Source organism: Epinephelus moara, chromosome 24 (assembly GCF_006386435.1).
Source record: "Epinephelus moara isolate mb chromosome 24, YSFRI_EMoa_1.0, whole genome shotgun sequence".
Lineage (NCBI taxonomy): Eukaryota > Metazoa > Chordata > Actinopteri > Perciformes > Serranidae > Epinephelus > Epinephelus moara.
The window spans coordinates 3,172,061-3,189,973 of record NC_065529.1 but is presented as its reverse complement, the minus strand read 5'-3'; the positions used below and the strand labels follow the sequence as shown (position 1 = coordinate 3,189,973).

The 17,913-nt window shown below is 41.4% G+C and overlaps 1 protein-coding gene across 1 annotated transcript in view; it reads left to right on the top strand.

The window, feature by feature from the left end:
* The window catches only part of epha8 (eph receptor A8), a 343,673-nt gene that overhangs the window by 288,536 nt on the left and 37,224 nt on the right, over positions 1 to 17,913 (top strand). Inside the window, exons 11-13 of the mRNA XM_050038788.1 lie at positions 13,065 to 13,197; positions 15,303 to 15,370; positions 15,635 to 15,760. Of these exons, the coding sequence (XP_049894745.1) occupies positions 13,065 to 13,197; positions 15,303 to 15,370; positions 15,635 to 15,760 (327 nt within the window). The remainder of the gene's footprint in view (positions 1 to 13,064; positions 13,198 to 15,302; positions 15,371 to 15,634; positions 15,761 to 17,913) is intronic.

Here is a 17,913-nt window from a genome sequence, read left to right as displayed (position 1 = left end):
CTTTTTAACTCCTCTTCTAAAAACGCTTTTTTTTTCAACATCGCCTGATACTACATCACAAGAGGGACTCTGCATCTTTGACCCTGCCTCTGTCCAATGCGCAGTAGTAGGTGGTAGTGAGTCTGAGTGGTAGTAAACTTGTGAGTTAGTATTTTTTCGGTTGTTAACAGTGCATTTCACCATTTGTGATTATGCCGAATTATTGTGTTTGTACAGGTTGCACAAACTCAAGTCTGTCAGGACATCGAGTCCACTGTTTTCCGGACAGAAAAAGGAGTGGCGTTAGTTTTCGTGCCTGGGTGCGTTTTGTGCATGTGAAGAGGCGCGATTTCACGGCTTTATCTTTGACCAAAAGCGCTCATTTTGGACAGGAGGATTATGTTCCTGGCAGAGCCCGCCCGCCCTCGCACATGCAGCGCTTATTTTGGACAGGATGATTATGTTCCTGGCGGAGAGGGAGGCCTCCGTGTTTGAGACGGGAGTGGGCGGCGTGAGGGTTGATGGCCAGTGTGAGGCATGTTATGTCTGGTCTGGGGGTCAGATTCTCCACCAGAGCCCAGAAGGCATCCACCTCCTTGCAGCACATACTCTCCACAGCTGAGGACATGGGCTGGCAGTTCCCACACAAGCACCTATCATACAAAAAATTATCAGGAAATCTTCGTGTCTCTCTCTCTCCCTCTCTCCCCTGCAGACGTCAGTACACCGTAATGCGGAGTTATAACACGCATAGCAAGATACGTCTGATACAAGCTGATATTTGCACATTAGTTTCTGTTATGGGTAAGTAGTAGACTTGTGCCGATTTCCGGTTTAACCGGTTCGGTCCGGTTTTAGAGCTCCACCCGGTTTAATTCACGTCAACCGGATGAACCGGAGGAGAAAAAAAAAAAAAAAAAGCTTTTCACATCGGCGTGTCAAGGGACTATATTCAACTTATCTTGCATTGTAACATGCATTATGACAACTTAATAAGGTTTATGTTTGTTTATAAATGAAGTGGAGGAGCCTGTGGAGGAAGTGTTTTGTTTAGTTTGTCACAGAGGCTTCAGAGGGACTCCCAGCTCCGCTGGCACAAGCCTAGTAATTAGCATTAGTTATCTAATACTGGCAGAACTGGTAGATTTGTTATAACCTAATACGTGATGGCAAACTTAATGTTGTGATGTGAACACAATGTTAGACATCGTTAGCTGTCGTTAGCTAACGCTGGTCGCTCACCAAGACACCTGCCCAGTTCTCCACTGGTTCTCCTCACACCACAGCTCTATTTCTTTCCTGTGGCCGTTATTTCTCCTAACCCTGATCTGTTCCTGGTCTCTTGGACGCCTAGCAGGCTCATAATTATAAGCCTGTGGGCCGTCATATGCATATGAATGTACATTTTCAACCTCTTCAGTCTCAAAACTAGTACTGGGATCCATGTTTATTAATGTTACACTCAATCAAACTCGGCCGGACTTCCTTACGCTACGTCACTTCCGGTTAGTGGGTTTTTAGATGCCGAAGCAAAATTCTCTCACAAAAACGACCCCAAAAGTCACTGTAGTGTGTATATGTATTTGTTTTTTGTTTTAATCGAGTTTCTACATCATTTTCCTTTTTATTCACCATGGTCTCCAACCTGCAAGTTGGTAATTGAGTCGATCTTCAAGAATTTAAAAATATATATTGATTTCTTCCAGATTATGTGAATTGCATATATTCTAATCCTCACTCGGAAAAGTGTTGTTCAGATGGGCTACGGCAACACTAAACCCTGTGTTTAGGAGAGACTTTCACTGCAGCCTGTTTGATTTTGTTTTGGAAATGTTGGCGTGGAACTCGGTTCTGTGGACGATTAACGAGGTGCAGACTTCCCTCAGTGTTACCGGTGATGAGGAGGGGCTAATGTTGGTCTGTTTGTCGGTCAGTCCGCAACTGAAATATTTCTTTGAAGGTCCAATGTGTAGGATTTTGGTGGGATATATAGGCAGAGGTAGAACAGAATATAATACATTTGTTTTCTTAAGTGTATAATCACCTGAAAATAAGAATTGTTGTGTTCTCCTTACTGTAGAATGAGCCATTATATCTACATATGGAGCAGGTCCGCCAAGTTTCTTCAGTAGCCCAGAGCAGACAAACTAAACACTAGCCCCTGATAGGGCCATTCATCACCTAACTGCAATAGGCAACCCTGGAGTTACAATGATTTGTCATGTGAAACTGCTTTATTCAGTGTTTCTTGGGGTGTAAATCAACTGGTCCATTTGTTTTGGAGAGAAAGAGACCTCTGTGGATAATTCTGTTCCCAGTGAAAAACTCCCAAACATCTGGATTTATTGTTATCAGAGGAATTAAGTGACCACGCATGTCAGACTGGCCGCCTGCAGCAACATGCCAAACTAAGTCAGAAATACACGGATATGTAAAATGAAACTGCATTGTTCAGTGTTTGCTGTAGACAAGAAGAAACCTCTGTGGACAATTCAGCTCCTGGTAAAAACCTCATGAACAACAAACACAAGTTTTAACCGGTTGCAATCTGCAATTCATCGCAAGACGCCACTGATCCCCCTAAATCTTACACACCTCACCTTTAAAGCAGCTATAGATTTTAACTGGTTATGAAGCAGTCTTAGTTTAATACTGATGAGTCTATATGCCTGCATGAGCAAACAAAATCTGCAAGAAGATTTGAATATTTCTATATAGTTATTCTTAATGCCTGTCCTTGGGTCCGACATTTTTACAGGCATTTTCTGAAGATGTGTCCTAATTATTTTGATGATCCTTTGACTTTTCATCCAGCACCACCATGAGGTTGATGTTTTCGGTTCAGAGATGTTGAGATTGGATCCATGCCTCCTTTGGGATTAATTTTATTGACTTTTCAGCTAGCATCTCATGTTTTTTTTTCAGGACAATCTGGGCTATCCAGATTTGCCATCATTACATGTCCTTCTATGTGCCTGTATTTTATATCACTTTTTATATCAATGAAAGTTGACATATTCTGCCATATATGAAGAGGGGAGCCTCTCTGGAATCTGGCAATATCAGAACCATGATGGTGGGACATTCTGTCACTTCACAGTTGTCCAAAACATGTGGTTTGTGCCAGGCGGACATGATTGCCAGCATTTTTCATTATTGCAGTAAATTCCATTGACTCATTCACAAGTCAAAATGTGTTTTATTTGAAAGAAACATCCAATATTTACAACTAAGATCATGGAAAATTACTAATAAAATAGTAATAATATTATTCCTCATTATATGAAGTGACTGATGACAAGATCTGTATAAGATCTGAAGAAATTCGTCAGGTTTTTATTTTGTCGACAATTGATCTGTATTTACAGCATGATGGGATGACAGCACAATGATGTGTTTGGTATCATCGGAAAGCTCCGGTCCTGCATTCGCAAGTAATCCAACCATGAGTAATGTGTGTGCAAAGCTGTATGAAAGCTTTATACATCATTTTAGTGTGACTTTATCATTAATTTTCCTTGTGAAAACATTGGACTACCGACAAGTGTAAAGGTGAGGTTCCGCTGTTTCACGTGATATGCGTGGCTTCTCGCTATGATGCACGGTCGCGGAGAAAATCAACAGAGAAGAACGGGTGTGAATTTGGACGCACTTTGCGTTGTTCGGGCCCATAGGGTTAAGCAAATATTAGCATGCTAACACACTAAACAAAGATGGTTATCATGATACACATTATATCTGCTAAACATAAACATTAGCATTGTCACTGGTAAACTGTTAACATGCAGATGATAGCATTTAGCTCAAAGCACTGTTGTTATCATAAACTGTTCATTTTCATACAACAAGCAATGCCCCCAGATTTGTACATATCCCACATATTTTGAAAGCCTGCGATCACGTGACCAATGCACTGACAGAAATAAACAAGGAAGCAGTCTCAAGTAGTCTTAGTAGTCAAGTAGTTTACTTCAGAAGTAAAATCGATGATATCAGATCCAGTCTTTTATCTCAACAGAATGTAAATTTTAACACACCTGAACAGTTGCTTTTACCTGAGGAAACACTTGAGAGTTTTGCCCTGGTTGATGCATGGACACTTGGTCGAGTTTTCTCCCAGATAAACCCAACAACCTGCCTTTTAGATCCGATTCCCACATCACTTTTAAAAACATTTTATGGATTCTTTGAGGAACAGATTTTAAACATAGTCAATTACTCTATTCTGACAGGTGTCTTTCCCGCTGCCTTCAAAATGGCAGTGGTGAAGCCCCTTCTGAAGAAGAGTAATTTAGATCCCAACATTCAGGGACGGCGCTACACCGGGGCTAGGGGGTGCTATAGCCCCGTCAAAAATCTGTGTAGCCCCAGTTAAGCCCCTCAAGCATTTTATTTTATATTTTATAATATATATTTTTAAGTTAAAAAATATTAAGTAGCCATTCTGTTCCAATGCAATCCCCGCTTGCATGTTTGTGCTGTGCCTATACCCCATTGATTGGTGTACCATAACCTCTGTGTGTGTGAGTGTGTGTGTGCGATGGATCGTTTTGTGTCAAGAAAAAATCGTAGATGGTATGAGGATTACAAATGGCTGGAATATTCATATTAATTATGCATATGGAATAAATGCACTTGCTGTTGCATTTTGGATGTATTGTCTGGTTATTGGCAGGCGCATGCATTTTGGATGTATTGTCTGGTTATTGGCAGGCGCATGGGCGGTGTCCGGTGCTGAATCTGTCACCTTTGCACGTGAAACATTTTTGACATTGCCTTGTGGTCACTTGTATTAGGCCTAACTATTTTGTTGGATATTCTTTGGAAAAATTCAGTTAAAACCACTTTTATATCGAACATGCTTATGCTGTGTATCATAGCTGCTTTTACTGAAAAAACAAGAACCTCCTTATAAAGTAACTGAAGTCATGAAAATCAATTATTTTCTTAGCACCCCCACGTATCAGTCAAGCTCCCCCTTAGCCCCGGGAGAGAAAAAATCCTGGCGCCGTGCCTGCCAACATTTTTAATAATTACCGACCTGTATCCAACTTACCGTTTTTAAGTAAAATTTTAGAAAAACTGGTTTTTAATCAAGTAAATGATTTTTTAAAAAGAAACAATATTTTAGATAAGTATCAATCTGGTTTTAGGATGAACCACAGTACCGAGACAGCCCTTTTAAAGATTTTAAATGATATCAGGTTTAATGTTGATTCACAAAAATTTACAGTCTTGGTACTACTGGATCTAAGCGCCGCCTTTGATACAGTAGATCACCACATTTTATTAAACAGACTCAGAAACCTGGTGGGCCTCTCTGGTACTGTTTTTAACTGGTTCAGCTCTTATCTAATAGATCGATGTTTCTTTGTAAGTATGAATACATGTTCCTCCAGAACACATGAAATTAGGTGTGGGGTGCCCCAAGGGTCAATTTTAGGTCCAATTCTTTTTAATCTATATATACTTCCCCTTGGGGACGTCATCAGGAGGCACGGCATCAGCTTCCACAGTTACGCAGATGACCCACAGCTGTACATCGCCGTGTCTCCTGATGACACAGGGCCAATTGATACCCTTTTAAATTGTATTTTAGATATCAAGTCATGGATGGCCGTGAATTTCCTACAGCTCAACCAGGACAAAACAGAGGTTTTAATGATTGGTCCTGAAGGCCAGAGAGAGAAAATTTTACCAAAACTACAAGATTTTAAACCTTCACAACGTGTGAAGAACCTGGGCGTCATTTTTGACTCTGAGCCTAATTTTATTCCACACATCAAAAATGTAACAAAGATAGGTTTTTATCATCTTAAGAATATAGCCAGAGTCCGCCCGTTTCTCTCTCAGGCTAACACGGAGGTGCTGATGCATGCTTTTATCTCTTGTCGTTTAGATTACTGTAATGCCCTGCTCTTTGGTCTTCCCAAAAAGACCATATCTAACCTGCAATTACTCCAAAACTCAGCCGCACGAGTGCTGACGAGGACCAGAGGGCGGGCGGACATTACACCAGTTTTAAGATCACTGCATTGGCTCCCTGTGTGTTTCGGGATCGATTTTAAGGTTCTTTTATTAGTTTTTAAATGTCTTAACGGTCTTGGGCCATCTTATTTATCTGACCTGCTTTTATCATATCAACCCTCGCGGATCCTGAGGTCCTCCGGCACCGGCCTTTTAATTGTTCCAAGAGTTAGAACAAAAACCCACGGGGAGGCTGCATTCAGCCATTATGGCCCTCACTTATGGAACAGCCTGCCAGAGAGCATCAGGACTGCAGAGACTGTTGATGTTTTTAAAAGGAGGCTCAAGACTCACCTTTTTAGTTTGGCTTTTAACTGATTTCTTTTACACTTTTAATTCTTCTGTTATATGTTATTTTAATTTCTGATGCTTTTAAATGATTTATTTTTAAATCTTTATTTATTTATTTATTATTAATATTATTTTAATCTTTAAATCTTTAATTTTTTCTAAATCCTTACATTTTTATGCATTTTATCATTATTTTATCTCATACTTGTTTTATCTTATCATATTGCCTTTTAGTCTTTTAGTTTTTAGCTCCAGTGTTTCCTCATGGGGGCCTCCACACTGGGAGATGTGTCTGGTCTGCCCGCAGGGACGTCGTCCTGGAGATCCCTCAGGTCCAGAGGACTGGGAAGCTCTGCACCATGTGTGGAGTCTACCCCGGGCTGTCTGGGTTGGGGTGGTCTCTGTGGCAGCGCTCCCTGTGGCTGTTGGCTGTGACACCTCTCAGTGTGGTTGAGCTCCCCATAGGTTGTTCTTTCCTCACCTGGTTCATCAGTGCCCAGCCATGTTACTATATTGACTATATTGACTGTGTGTGTATGTGCGCGTGTGTGTGCGTGTTTATATGTCGGGGTGGGAGGGACGGGTTTTCAATATGTATGTAGTGTTTTCGTTGTATGTTTTTATTCTGTGAAGCACTTTGTGCTGCATTTTTAATGTATGAAAAGTGCTATACAAATAAAGTTTGGTTTGATTTGATTTGTAAGGAGGCAGGTTGTGGTGGTGGATGGGTCACAAAGACGTGGACTCAGAATCCTGCACGGGTCCATTTTAGAAAACCTGCCCATACTCTTAAAGCTCAGTACCAGAACTAACCAGTTACCCATCATTATGTCTAAGTCAAAGCTGCACCCACCACACTGGTTAACATATGTCCCGGGACCCCAGCCTGCACCTGTAATTAAACACACATAGGCTACAGTCACTCACATTAAGCTGGGTTCTCCATTCTTGAATTACAAATCTCTTATAAACCGCAAGAACCACAGTAACTTCACTTGCCTTATTATAACCTAACCTAACGCTAATTACGTAACTATATGTTAAGGATATAACGTCATTCGTGGGGCACTAATTTGTAGGATATTAACAAACTGTTCTATGAGAATATGTTGGCTGTATCGTAGTTCAGGCTCACACAGCTGGCAGTGGGCTGTGTAGTTGACTCTTGTTACTTAATGTTTCAGTCTGTTATTGTGTTTATGTAAGCCATTATCTGTTTGGGATGGGATGTGTTATTTTGACCTAAACAGAAAGTCATGGCTAATTTAGCCCTCACAATGTCATTTTTTGCCAAAACAAGCAGCTGAAGCTATTGCTCAGACCATTTAACTTAACATCTGAATGTCAAACCTTGAAATATGTTGCTTTAAGAGTTGTTATTTCTGTAAGGTGACTTAAAATAACCTTAACAGCTCCATCAATCTCATCCACATTTGTTACCATTTCTGTTTAGAATGGATTCTAGCTTTAGCACAGAAAGATAATATCCCCATTCTTAATCCTGCCAGGTACAAAGCTCTGATTGGTGTTTAGGTGTTTAGGTGTTTCTCCTACCAGGAAAAGTGCCACCAATGGACACAACATAATCCTTAATGGAAATAGGTGTGGGCAACAGTTCAGAGGTCTTAAACCAGGCAATTTTTTATGGTTTACAGTGTATTCTATGTGACTGTACAAATCTGTCATTTTAGCATGGTTACAGAAAACTGCAAATAATTCCGTCATTCATACCTACAAATTTATACAAAATATGCAGTTAGTAAGTTGTTTTAATGCTGCGTTACATTTTTTTATGTGCCATAATTCAAATTTTGAAACAGAAAACTGCCTTTAGGAGGACCTACTGTTGTTCAAATTACATACCGGATACCTTTGAAACAGAAAACTGCTTTTAGGAGGGCCTACTGTTGTTCAGATTACATGCCAGATACCTTTAAATTTTTCTTTCAAATTTTCTTTCAGTTTTTTTTTTCTTCAAATGTACACATTTTTTTAAGGTCTTTTAGAAAATAATAGTGGATTCACTGCAATTACCATAAGAACCACATATAATTTCACAAAAGAATGAATAAAAAATGATAATGTAATAATTTAACTCCATAAAAATGCATACAGTATAATAACGTTTTGCGTGTAATGTAGTAAGAAAATGTGTTTATCCACACAGAAACCTTTTTCTGCATCAGGTACCTTGTTCTGCGAACTCATCTTGGCTGCTTCCACCAAATAATTTGTGTCCCTAATGATCAAGACTAGGTCAAAACAGGTACGATCAACAGGGGGGACCCAAACGCAGGACTCAGACTCGGTGTAATGGAATGATGAAGGAAGGTTTATTGACTGATTCACAGGGAATGAAAATAGATGAGGGGAAAGTCGGGCTGGTGGAGGCAGAGGGTGAAGAGGGTAGCTGGTAGCAGGTGAAGTGAGGCAGAGCTGGGGGAAGATGGCTGAGTGTGAGTGCGGTAAGACTGCAGGCAGGTAGGCAGTGATCCACTGTAGCTGAGTCAACACTCCAGCCTCGAGCAGATGAAGAACTGGAGTTGATATACTGGATGGATTGCAGTGTGCAGCTCGGAGCAGATTTCTTAAATGAGGCTTTCTGTGTTGAGCTTTACTGGTAGAGTAACAAACAGCAACCGCATATGTATTGAAGAAGTGGATCAAATGATTGATAGCGGAGATGAAGATGGAAATTCTTTCACACCTATTTAATTTGAGAGAGCAATAGCCACTGTGAAACTCCAACTCAGCTGGCCAAAAGTTTAACTTCATCACTTACTTTGACCAATGGTGTAAACACTCACTCACTCACTCACTCAGTCACTCAGTGACGGACTTTGGCCCCGATCACACAGAAAGCATTTTGGAGGTTGCAAATGCAAGGCGCACGGCAATGCCTTTTTTTAATTGAATACCACTGGTAAAAAAAAAAACGCTTGCTGCGCGTCTTTTTATTGTTGCCAGGCAACCACCCTATCACCTCCTTACCCTAACCCTCCTGTGTAATCAATCTGTCAGCAAATAGTTTGGTGGGCACAGGGTGACGGAGATCTGTGTGGGTACGTGAGACCCTAAATAAGAGGGTGGATCAGGGGGAGAACCACCAGTTGGTCCAAGAGCTTTGCCTTCTTGATAGCCATTTCCAGGAATATTTTAGGATAACTCAGGGGCAGTTTAACAACCTGCTGTCTCTTGTTGGGTTGTATAGGTCTGGGTATTCAGCAACCACTACCACCAGTTTCTCCTCCATTGTGTACCAACTGTAAACTTGTCGTGACCACCACAGAAGACCCGCCTCTCAAATCATCCGACTGGACAATGGGAAAAAAGTGGACATGACTTGGGACACTTATCTGCTCTGAGTTGGAGTTTTTTTTTTTCATTTCTAGGAGTTCAGAGTGCTCTAGCAAAAACACCAGGCACCTAGAACGCAGAAATGCGAGGCGCATGACAACAAAAAAAAATAAAACAGTGAGCAAAAAGCTTCATTCTCATTAAAAACAATTACAGAAAGCCGCCTCTCAGCTGCCAAAATGCTTTCTGTGTGATTAAGACCTTTCGGGGTTTGTAGGGCTGGTCCCTGCTTTGCTGTGGTCCTGCCAAAAAATCAGGAAATTATCCCTCACTGGCTTCTCACTCAACAACAGTGCCAGGTGTGTTGAGTATATGCAAGCTGGATGCCTACTTTTAAGGAAGTGAACCCAGGTCACTGCAGGGCTGGGCTTCATGGGCACTACCACTTTGGCACAGGTGAGCAAACCCATGTTGAAGGGTGTCTTAGTCAATGCTGACCACACTATTGAAATTCTTAGCAAAAAGAAAAGAATCCATTACACTTTATTTGGGCTTGTTATTACAGTAGATGTTATGTTATTGTATTTTTCATTTTAAAAATGGCATCATTTATTTATTTTTATTTAACCTTTATTTAACCAGAAAAAACCTTTTGAGATAAAAATAAAAAATAAAAAAAAGAATCCTGGCCAAGAATGTCCTGGCCAAGACAGGCAGCATCATAAGTTACAGACAGACAGCATAGAACAAAAAATATGCAGCTCTAAAACAAGCAATATAAAACACAAAATTAGATTACTACAAAGAAAAGCCCAAAAGTACATTAATAACTACACATGATTAAAAAGACCAGCTAAAATACACCCTAGTATGGGAATATAGATGTTTGTGTACAAAATTTCTGCAACAGTGCTTCAAAACAGCCGAGAGGAACAAATGAGTGCAACTTTAAATCCTTCTGAAGAAGATTTCACATATAAGGAGCTGCAGACATAAATGCTCATTTTTATCCAGGGTTCAGACAAAAAAAAAAAAAAAATGCTTAATGTACACACATAAAAATGCTGGAAGTAGGTGAAGAATACCTTTCTAAACAAGAGAATGCTAATGAAAAAGTCTTTGAAAGAGAGCCACCCAACCTGTGTATCATGGTGCATTGAGATTTATTACCAACTGTAAGCCTGTAACTCATCATTGTATGCTCAGGTTGGGTGGCTCTCTTTCAGAGTCCAGAGCACACACTGGAAGGGTGCATTCACATACATCCTCATAATCAAATACAGTCATGAATGTTGCAGAGACCAGTCTCTTTTGGCCAAGAAAGGGAACTTTTCTTATTTCTAAAATAAAAATCCAGTTTCGGCTTAAGCCTTTTCAGTTCAATGTGTGGCTTAAAATAAAGACAATTGTCTAACATAGTACTCAGGTATTTATAAGATAAAACACACTCTATGCTTCTGTACTGAAGTGGAACAATAGTTGAGAGTTTTGAAAGTTTCACCCTGACTTTTGTAAATAAAATGGACTTTGTTTTATTAGCATTCAGGACAAGCTTCAGATTGAACAGGAATAATACTACTACTATCGTACCAATAGCAAATCCAATTAGATATTAATTACACACAAAATGTAGTGGGAAGTTTAGTGAACATTCTTTTATAGGCAGGTTATTACATAGCAGAGAACCAGATCATCTGGGCCCAATTGAGGGCCACCAGCATGAGGCTTACTTCCTCCACCTGGACCCTTCGTAGGAGTGGCTGCAGGAGAATGAAGGCAGGGAAGGCATACAGGAGGATCGTCCCTCCCTATGATGAAAAAAAGGAGACAGTTAGCTGTCCTTCTGGAGGCAAAGAGATGGCTATACCACAGTGACCTTAGATCTTGCTTATAACCTCTGGATGCAGCATCCATTCTCTAGGGAAGGGCGCCCACGAGAGAGCTGATCAGCTGCAAGGTTCACTTGACACAATACATACATTGTCCTCAGGGTCTTGAACTGTGGACGCAACCCCACGCATACTGTACAAGCCAATCTGCAAAAGCAGAGGAAACCCTGCCCCCCCCCCCCCCCCCCCCTGTTTGTTTAAATACCTTGCTGCCACCATACTGTCTGTTCTTAACAGCACACGGTTGGTTTCTCAGCTCTGGCACAAAATGAAGAAGAGCTAGATCGATAGTCTACAACTCCAGCCTATCACCTGGATACACAACACTGGCCCTGTTGCATTGCTCTGTGTTCAGCTGGCTGGCTCCTGCCATCATTGAAGAACTATGCGCAGTCTGTGTGTCACCAACACTCTGGTTTGCAGATTTCTCTGTGGACAAAGTCCAAGGCTCAGGAGGCAGCACTGCCCTAGGCACATGGGCAGAAGAGCTAGGTCTACAGTATACAGAGTGGGTACTATCAGTCCCAAGAGGCAGAGGCACAATCTCTAGGTTACCCTGGCCCCCGAATGGACATGGGGCAAGCAAGCCTGGAGGACAGCCTGTCCTCCAGGATTTAGGGAAAGAGTTCCTGCTCTGGTTTACAAACACATGCTTAGGAACTTTGTGGACTGTGAGGGCTGGAGTCTGCTCTTCCTCCTGTTGAGGAGTACACCTTAATGTGCTGCAGGGGCCAGGTTGCATTGTTGCCGCACAGCTCCTCCAAGCCAGAACACACCATCCAGTTGTCCAGATAATTGAGGATGCATAGACATTCCTGAAGCAAGGGTTCCACGACTGCATCTATGCAGCTTATAAATGTGCAGTAGGGCTACTGATATGCCAAAAGGGAGGACACAAAACTCAAAGGTTCTGTCATCGAAGGAAAACCTGAACTTTGTCCTTTTGACATTGGGACCTTTGAGGATGGCCACTTGAACCCTTGCCACAGTCCCTCAATAGTCCCCCCCCCCCATTTGTCTGCTAGAGACATGGTCTAAACCACCCAGGGGTGCCCCCCAAAGGTCTCCCTGGACAGGCGCTTTGTGGAGGGGCCCCATAGCTAATCCTCTCCTGAATATGCACACATGCTGGCCATCTACCTGGATCTAAACAGCGATGGGCTTTCGGTGGTTAAGCATAGAAAAAAATGGGTTTGTCACTGAACAAGCGGCTTTCTTTAAGAAAAACAAGTCTACCAACACCCCAGGAAGGAAGGGTGAAAGCAGACACAGCCACAGTAAGATGTTAGATGAAGAAAACAGGACAGGTGTTTTCAAAATAGTCTTTCAAAATAGAAACCAGTCTTTCCAAACAGATGACAACAATAGCTGAATATTTCAGTGCCACAAAGTTTCAAAATGCAACCAGGTGGACACGAAAAATTGCTGATCTCTTTAATGGACCTCCAAATTCTTGTTTATCTTGTTTGAGCACTCTTCCTGCCACCTGTGTATGCCAGTGTGTGTCAGTGTAAACTGCAAACTCTCAACTGCTGGCAGCACCTACTTCTAAGCTAACACAGCATATTTGTGTGTTTTCAGCGCCTCTGCACTACAACACCATGACCATTATCTGGATCTGCATGGCCCTGGTGTCCGGCCTGGTCACTTTTCTGGCCATCATCATCTGCAGGAAACGGCAAGGCTACACTTTACCACACTACCCATCGCTGCTGTGTGTGGAACACTTTCTTACACTACTCTACCGTATCTCTCTTTGTGTAATGTTGCTTGTGATCAAAGCTCCCCATGCAAAGTATTTCTCCCTGCTTTCCCACATGTAGTATTGCCTGCAAGTAAAGTAATGTTGTAATGTGAGTGAAGTCCTGGTAAAAGAAAAAACATAAATGTCCTCCAAAATGGGAAAGGATCTTATTTAATTCTGTGTTTGAGAAGCTATAACACCTTTAGTCGCACTTGTCATGTTGAAATGTTTAAAATGATGAAGTGCACTAATAATGTGCATGCTTTTCTATTAGAAATAAGCAATGCTTTAGCTTCCCTCATCTCCTCAACCCTCCCTGTCTTCTCATTGTCTTATTTAGCTAATTTCCTAACTTGTAATTTCCACCTCATTGCAGATTTAATTATGTTGATTCATGTCCAGTACTTTGCAAGCCAAACGTTCCCACTTATCCCATCAGCCCCCAATTCCTCCCTTTTGATGTCTTCAATTTACATCTCTGTAGTACTGCATTGAATAATTAATTTCATTGCACTTAATTAATTCATACTTAAATGCATATTAAATTTTTCATTTCCATTCTGTTTGAGGGGAAAATAATATGTTGGAGGATTTAAAGATGTTATCCAGGCTTTGCTGATGGTGGGGTTTAGGATCTGAAATGCTCCTTTGTAATGAATATGGAGAAAAAAAAAAAAAAAAAAAAAGTGAACCAACTGGCCAACTTACTATTTAACTTATGAGAAAATACCAACATGTCTGTATGACAGAAACAACCAGGACAGTTTAACTGTTTACACAGGAAGTAAACCTGAATCATTATGAAAAAATACCTTGCAGCACTGCAGATGAATTAATGGTTGCTTATCTCAAATAAATCTCCTATGATGACTAAATAATTTTTAATCTTTGGCAAATGCTAATTCCAAAATCTCAGTCAAGATAGTGTATGCTGGCACGCTAGCATGGAGACTTGTGGATGACTCTTATGGCCCAGACACACCAAACTGACTTCAGAGAACTAGTGGCTACGAAAGCGGGCTGCTGCATTGCCTCACGTCGCCTGTGTTTCAACCAGTAAGTTGCACATACAAAGACTACAGGCAATGGCCAACCAGCACACGTGCAGGTGCAGAACGTACTGCATGAGAGGAAATAATTCTCCACACCAGCAGACAGAGGTGGTCTGTATAGAGTGCTCCAGGGATGATGTTTTCTGTAGGCCAATGTGGAAGTTAGCATCGCACTGGTTTCCTTGTCAAAAAGCCTGTGAGATTTTTGTACTGCATTTTGGATTATTGTCAATAATAAGCTCTGTCACAAACAAACATTTATGATACTTACATGTTTTGTTCAACAAGATCATCTTCACAAATGAACACCACTTTCATGATTATTAAAGCCTTAATGCACAGTGTTTGGAAACTGAAGTTTAGAGCTGTTTTTACAGCTCTAACGGAAATTTAAACTTTAAGAAAAACGTATAGGATAAACCTATACTGAGTGTTGGGGAGCAGTGAAACTATGTAGCAAAGTAATGGGAAACAGCTTGTGAGTGAGTGAAGCTACTTTTTCAGTAGCCTGTAGCTTCCTACTTTCAACACAAAGGTAATATTAATATAATACGGTTTCAAAGGAGCTTCCTAAACACTGCCCATACCAAACTATGCTAGTCCAGGGAATGTTTCAGGAGCATACAGGACTGCAAAGCCACTCAATCATGCTAGCCCATCTTTAACTGTATCTGTATCTGTGTGAACAAGGCATTAAATCCTACTGCCCTGCCAAAATAATTTGAAGGATTGGTTCCACTTTGTTGCCAGTGGAAAACCTAATTAACAGGGAGAACAGGTTGACCGGTTGTTCCTTATAAATAACTAAGTTTCACTAAGTGATGAGTAGCTATGTTGAAGTTGATAATTCATTATGTAAAGTTATTGATTTATTTATTATGAGCTGTGGTTAGAGTTTGATAGTACAAATGTTTCATTATTGTCCTGTATTCATCCCACTGTATGTTTATGTGTGTGCATGTGTGTGTGTTTGGATGACTGCGGTTTTGTATGTGTGTGTGTGTGTGTGTGTGGTTTGTATAGACACTGTGGCTACAGTAAAGCCTTCCAGGACTCTGATGAGGAAAAGATGCATTACCAGAATGGTCACGGTATGTTTGGCCCATTCCTCAATTATAACTAATATGAATCCATTAGATCTCATTCCCCACGTCAGAAAGCTCATCCTCAGAGCAAACAATTTTCATCACGCACTGAGGAGCACACAGGCCTTATTCCCTGCATGCTGTTAATTCTCTCTCTGCTTTCTGAGTCTTTCATCAAGTTTTCCCTCCACACACCAGTGACAGGGGCTCAGATGTGATGTTGCTCTCATTCTCTGATATGTGACCAAATGCTAATGTTGTTTATCTTAGTGTCATTCCCTGATGCAAGGTTCTATATCGACCCGCACACATACGAGGACCCCTGCCAGGCGGTCCATGAGTTTGCCCGAGAAATTGAAGCTTCCAGGATCAAAATAGAGAAAATCATTGGTTCAGGTAAAACCACGAACTTGTGTGTTCTCACGCAGAGACACACACACACACACACACACACACACACACACAGTGAGTGTCATTGGCGGAGCTAACTTAAAATCATTGGCCAGTGTAAAGGCTGTGGTGTGCAGCAGAGAGGAGGATGGCAGAGTGGAATCAGAGCATTGCGTGGGACTGTCAATCACAGCTCCTCAGACGGGCAGGGAATACTAACACTGTGTCAGCTCTACCATATACTGTGCTACGTATGACTCCTGCAGACATAAAGAGAAATATTAAGTATAGAGTTGAGTGAGACAAATGACAGCAATCACAGCTACTGATAAGAATTAATGATAGAGACTGATGGATGATTGTCTTCCTTCCAGTTTTGCACATGTGTGTAAACATTAGGGCTGTCAACAAATATTCTAAATTCGAATTTAAATTCAAATTTGAAAAAAAAATGGACCTTCGAATGTGAAAATTGATATTCGATTGTGGAGAAAAAAAAAACACCACCACAGCTGTCGTCTTTGCGAGTGGCCGTTGGCCTGGGCCGCTGCACCGAACGCACTGCATATGGCCACACCGCCCGCGGAGGTGCTGCAAAGCGCAGCGCACGAGCCGGAGCATTTCCGTTCACATCATTTCTCCATGCTGGTTGACAAGCGGTTGTGCTCCCAGCTGTTGTCTCCGTCATCCGGCTTGACACACTCGCTTGCGCAGAAAATAGACCAGAGCCGGTGTGCCGGATTAACTGGTGTTGAATCAACTGGTGAGACAGATGTGTGGTAGGCGTGGCCTTTGTGAACCCGTTGTCAGCTAACCAGGAAATAAATATTGCGATCGCTTCGCGTCTGTATTTCATTCATCTAAAGCTGTCGTTTGCAACATTATGATACAGTATACTGGTCTGGACATCATTCACATTAATGAATCGCCGTTTCCACTGATATCTTCCAAAGACATGTTGAGCCACGGAGATGTCAAGCCAAGACGAGAGCCAGGAGAGCACGATTCCCTGTGACATTCAGCAAACACTTCACAATAACGTAATAAAAACCTGAATGCATCCAAAATGTGAGCGGGCTGATATGTTAAAGTCACACGATTTAAGTCTATAGGCTACAATACTGACATTAGTCCGTGCCTCTGATGATTAGCGTTTCCTACACCTGTGCGCACCTGTGCATCCAAATCGCTTAAAAATTAGGGTTCACAGTCATGTGAAATGTTTATGAATGAGTTTAAATGAACTGTAAAGAATATCGCTGTGTTGAGCGAAATTAAAGTGTGTAGCATTTGGTGTAAAACACGATCGTTGATAGTATCACAAGTTAATCTGAGCGGATCACATGTTCCCACAGTGAGCTGCTCCACACGACACGCCAACACTTCTGACTGTATGTGTAACTCGCAGGTTGTGGGAAAGCACAGATAGCTCACAGATCCACTTGATATGGAATTAATAATGATATATGATAAAGACTGATGACAGGAACATTTTGTAACCGACTTACTGGCATTTACAGTTTTGTAAACAGGTATTAACAGAGATACCTACGTTGCCCAGTCCGTAACGTAAAGATACATTACATAATGAAAGGGTGTCGGTGGCTTAGTGGATAGAGCAGGCGATCTATGAACAAAGCTGTTGTTGCAGCGAGCCGGGGTCGACTCCAGCCAGAGTCCCCCTTTATGTTATGTGTTACACACTTTTATCTCACCTCTCACAACATTATACACAATTCACTTATTCATACAAATTAGACATGACTGTCACATCTTAGCTACGAGGACAACACTTGGCCTGCTATTATTATTCTCTTGCCCCGATAGGTTTAGTTTAGCTTACTACACTCGTGCGTATTACTGTCCTCGCTAAAAACAATAGTTACCTGTCATGTCTAATTTGTATTAATGAGTATTAGTGAATTGTGTAAAATATCTTTATAAGGAGATAGATGAAAGTGTGTAGCCTTCAATATCTATGATTTAACTGAGACAGATGTTGAATCACAAGTTAATCTGAGCGCATCACAATTTGCCACAGCAGAGTGTGAGCTGGGTGGAAACAGCTCAGACTGTGTTTCACTGATGGCTGTATGTAACGTTAGCCTGCGTATAAAGTTCTCAGACTGTCACAGTCCCTGTCTCTCATTCCCCTCCTG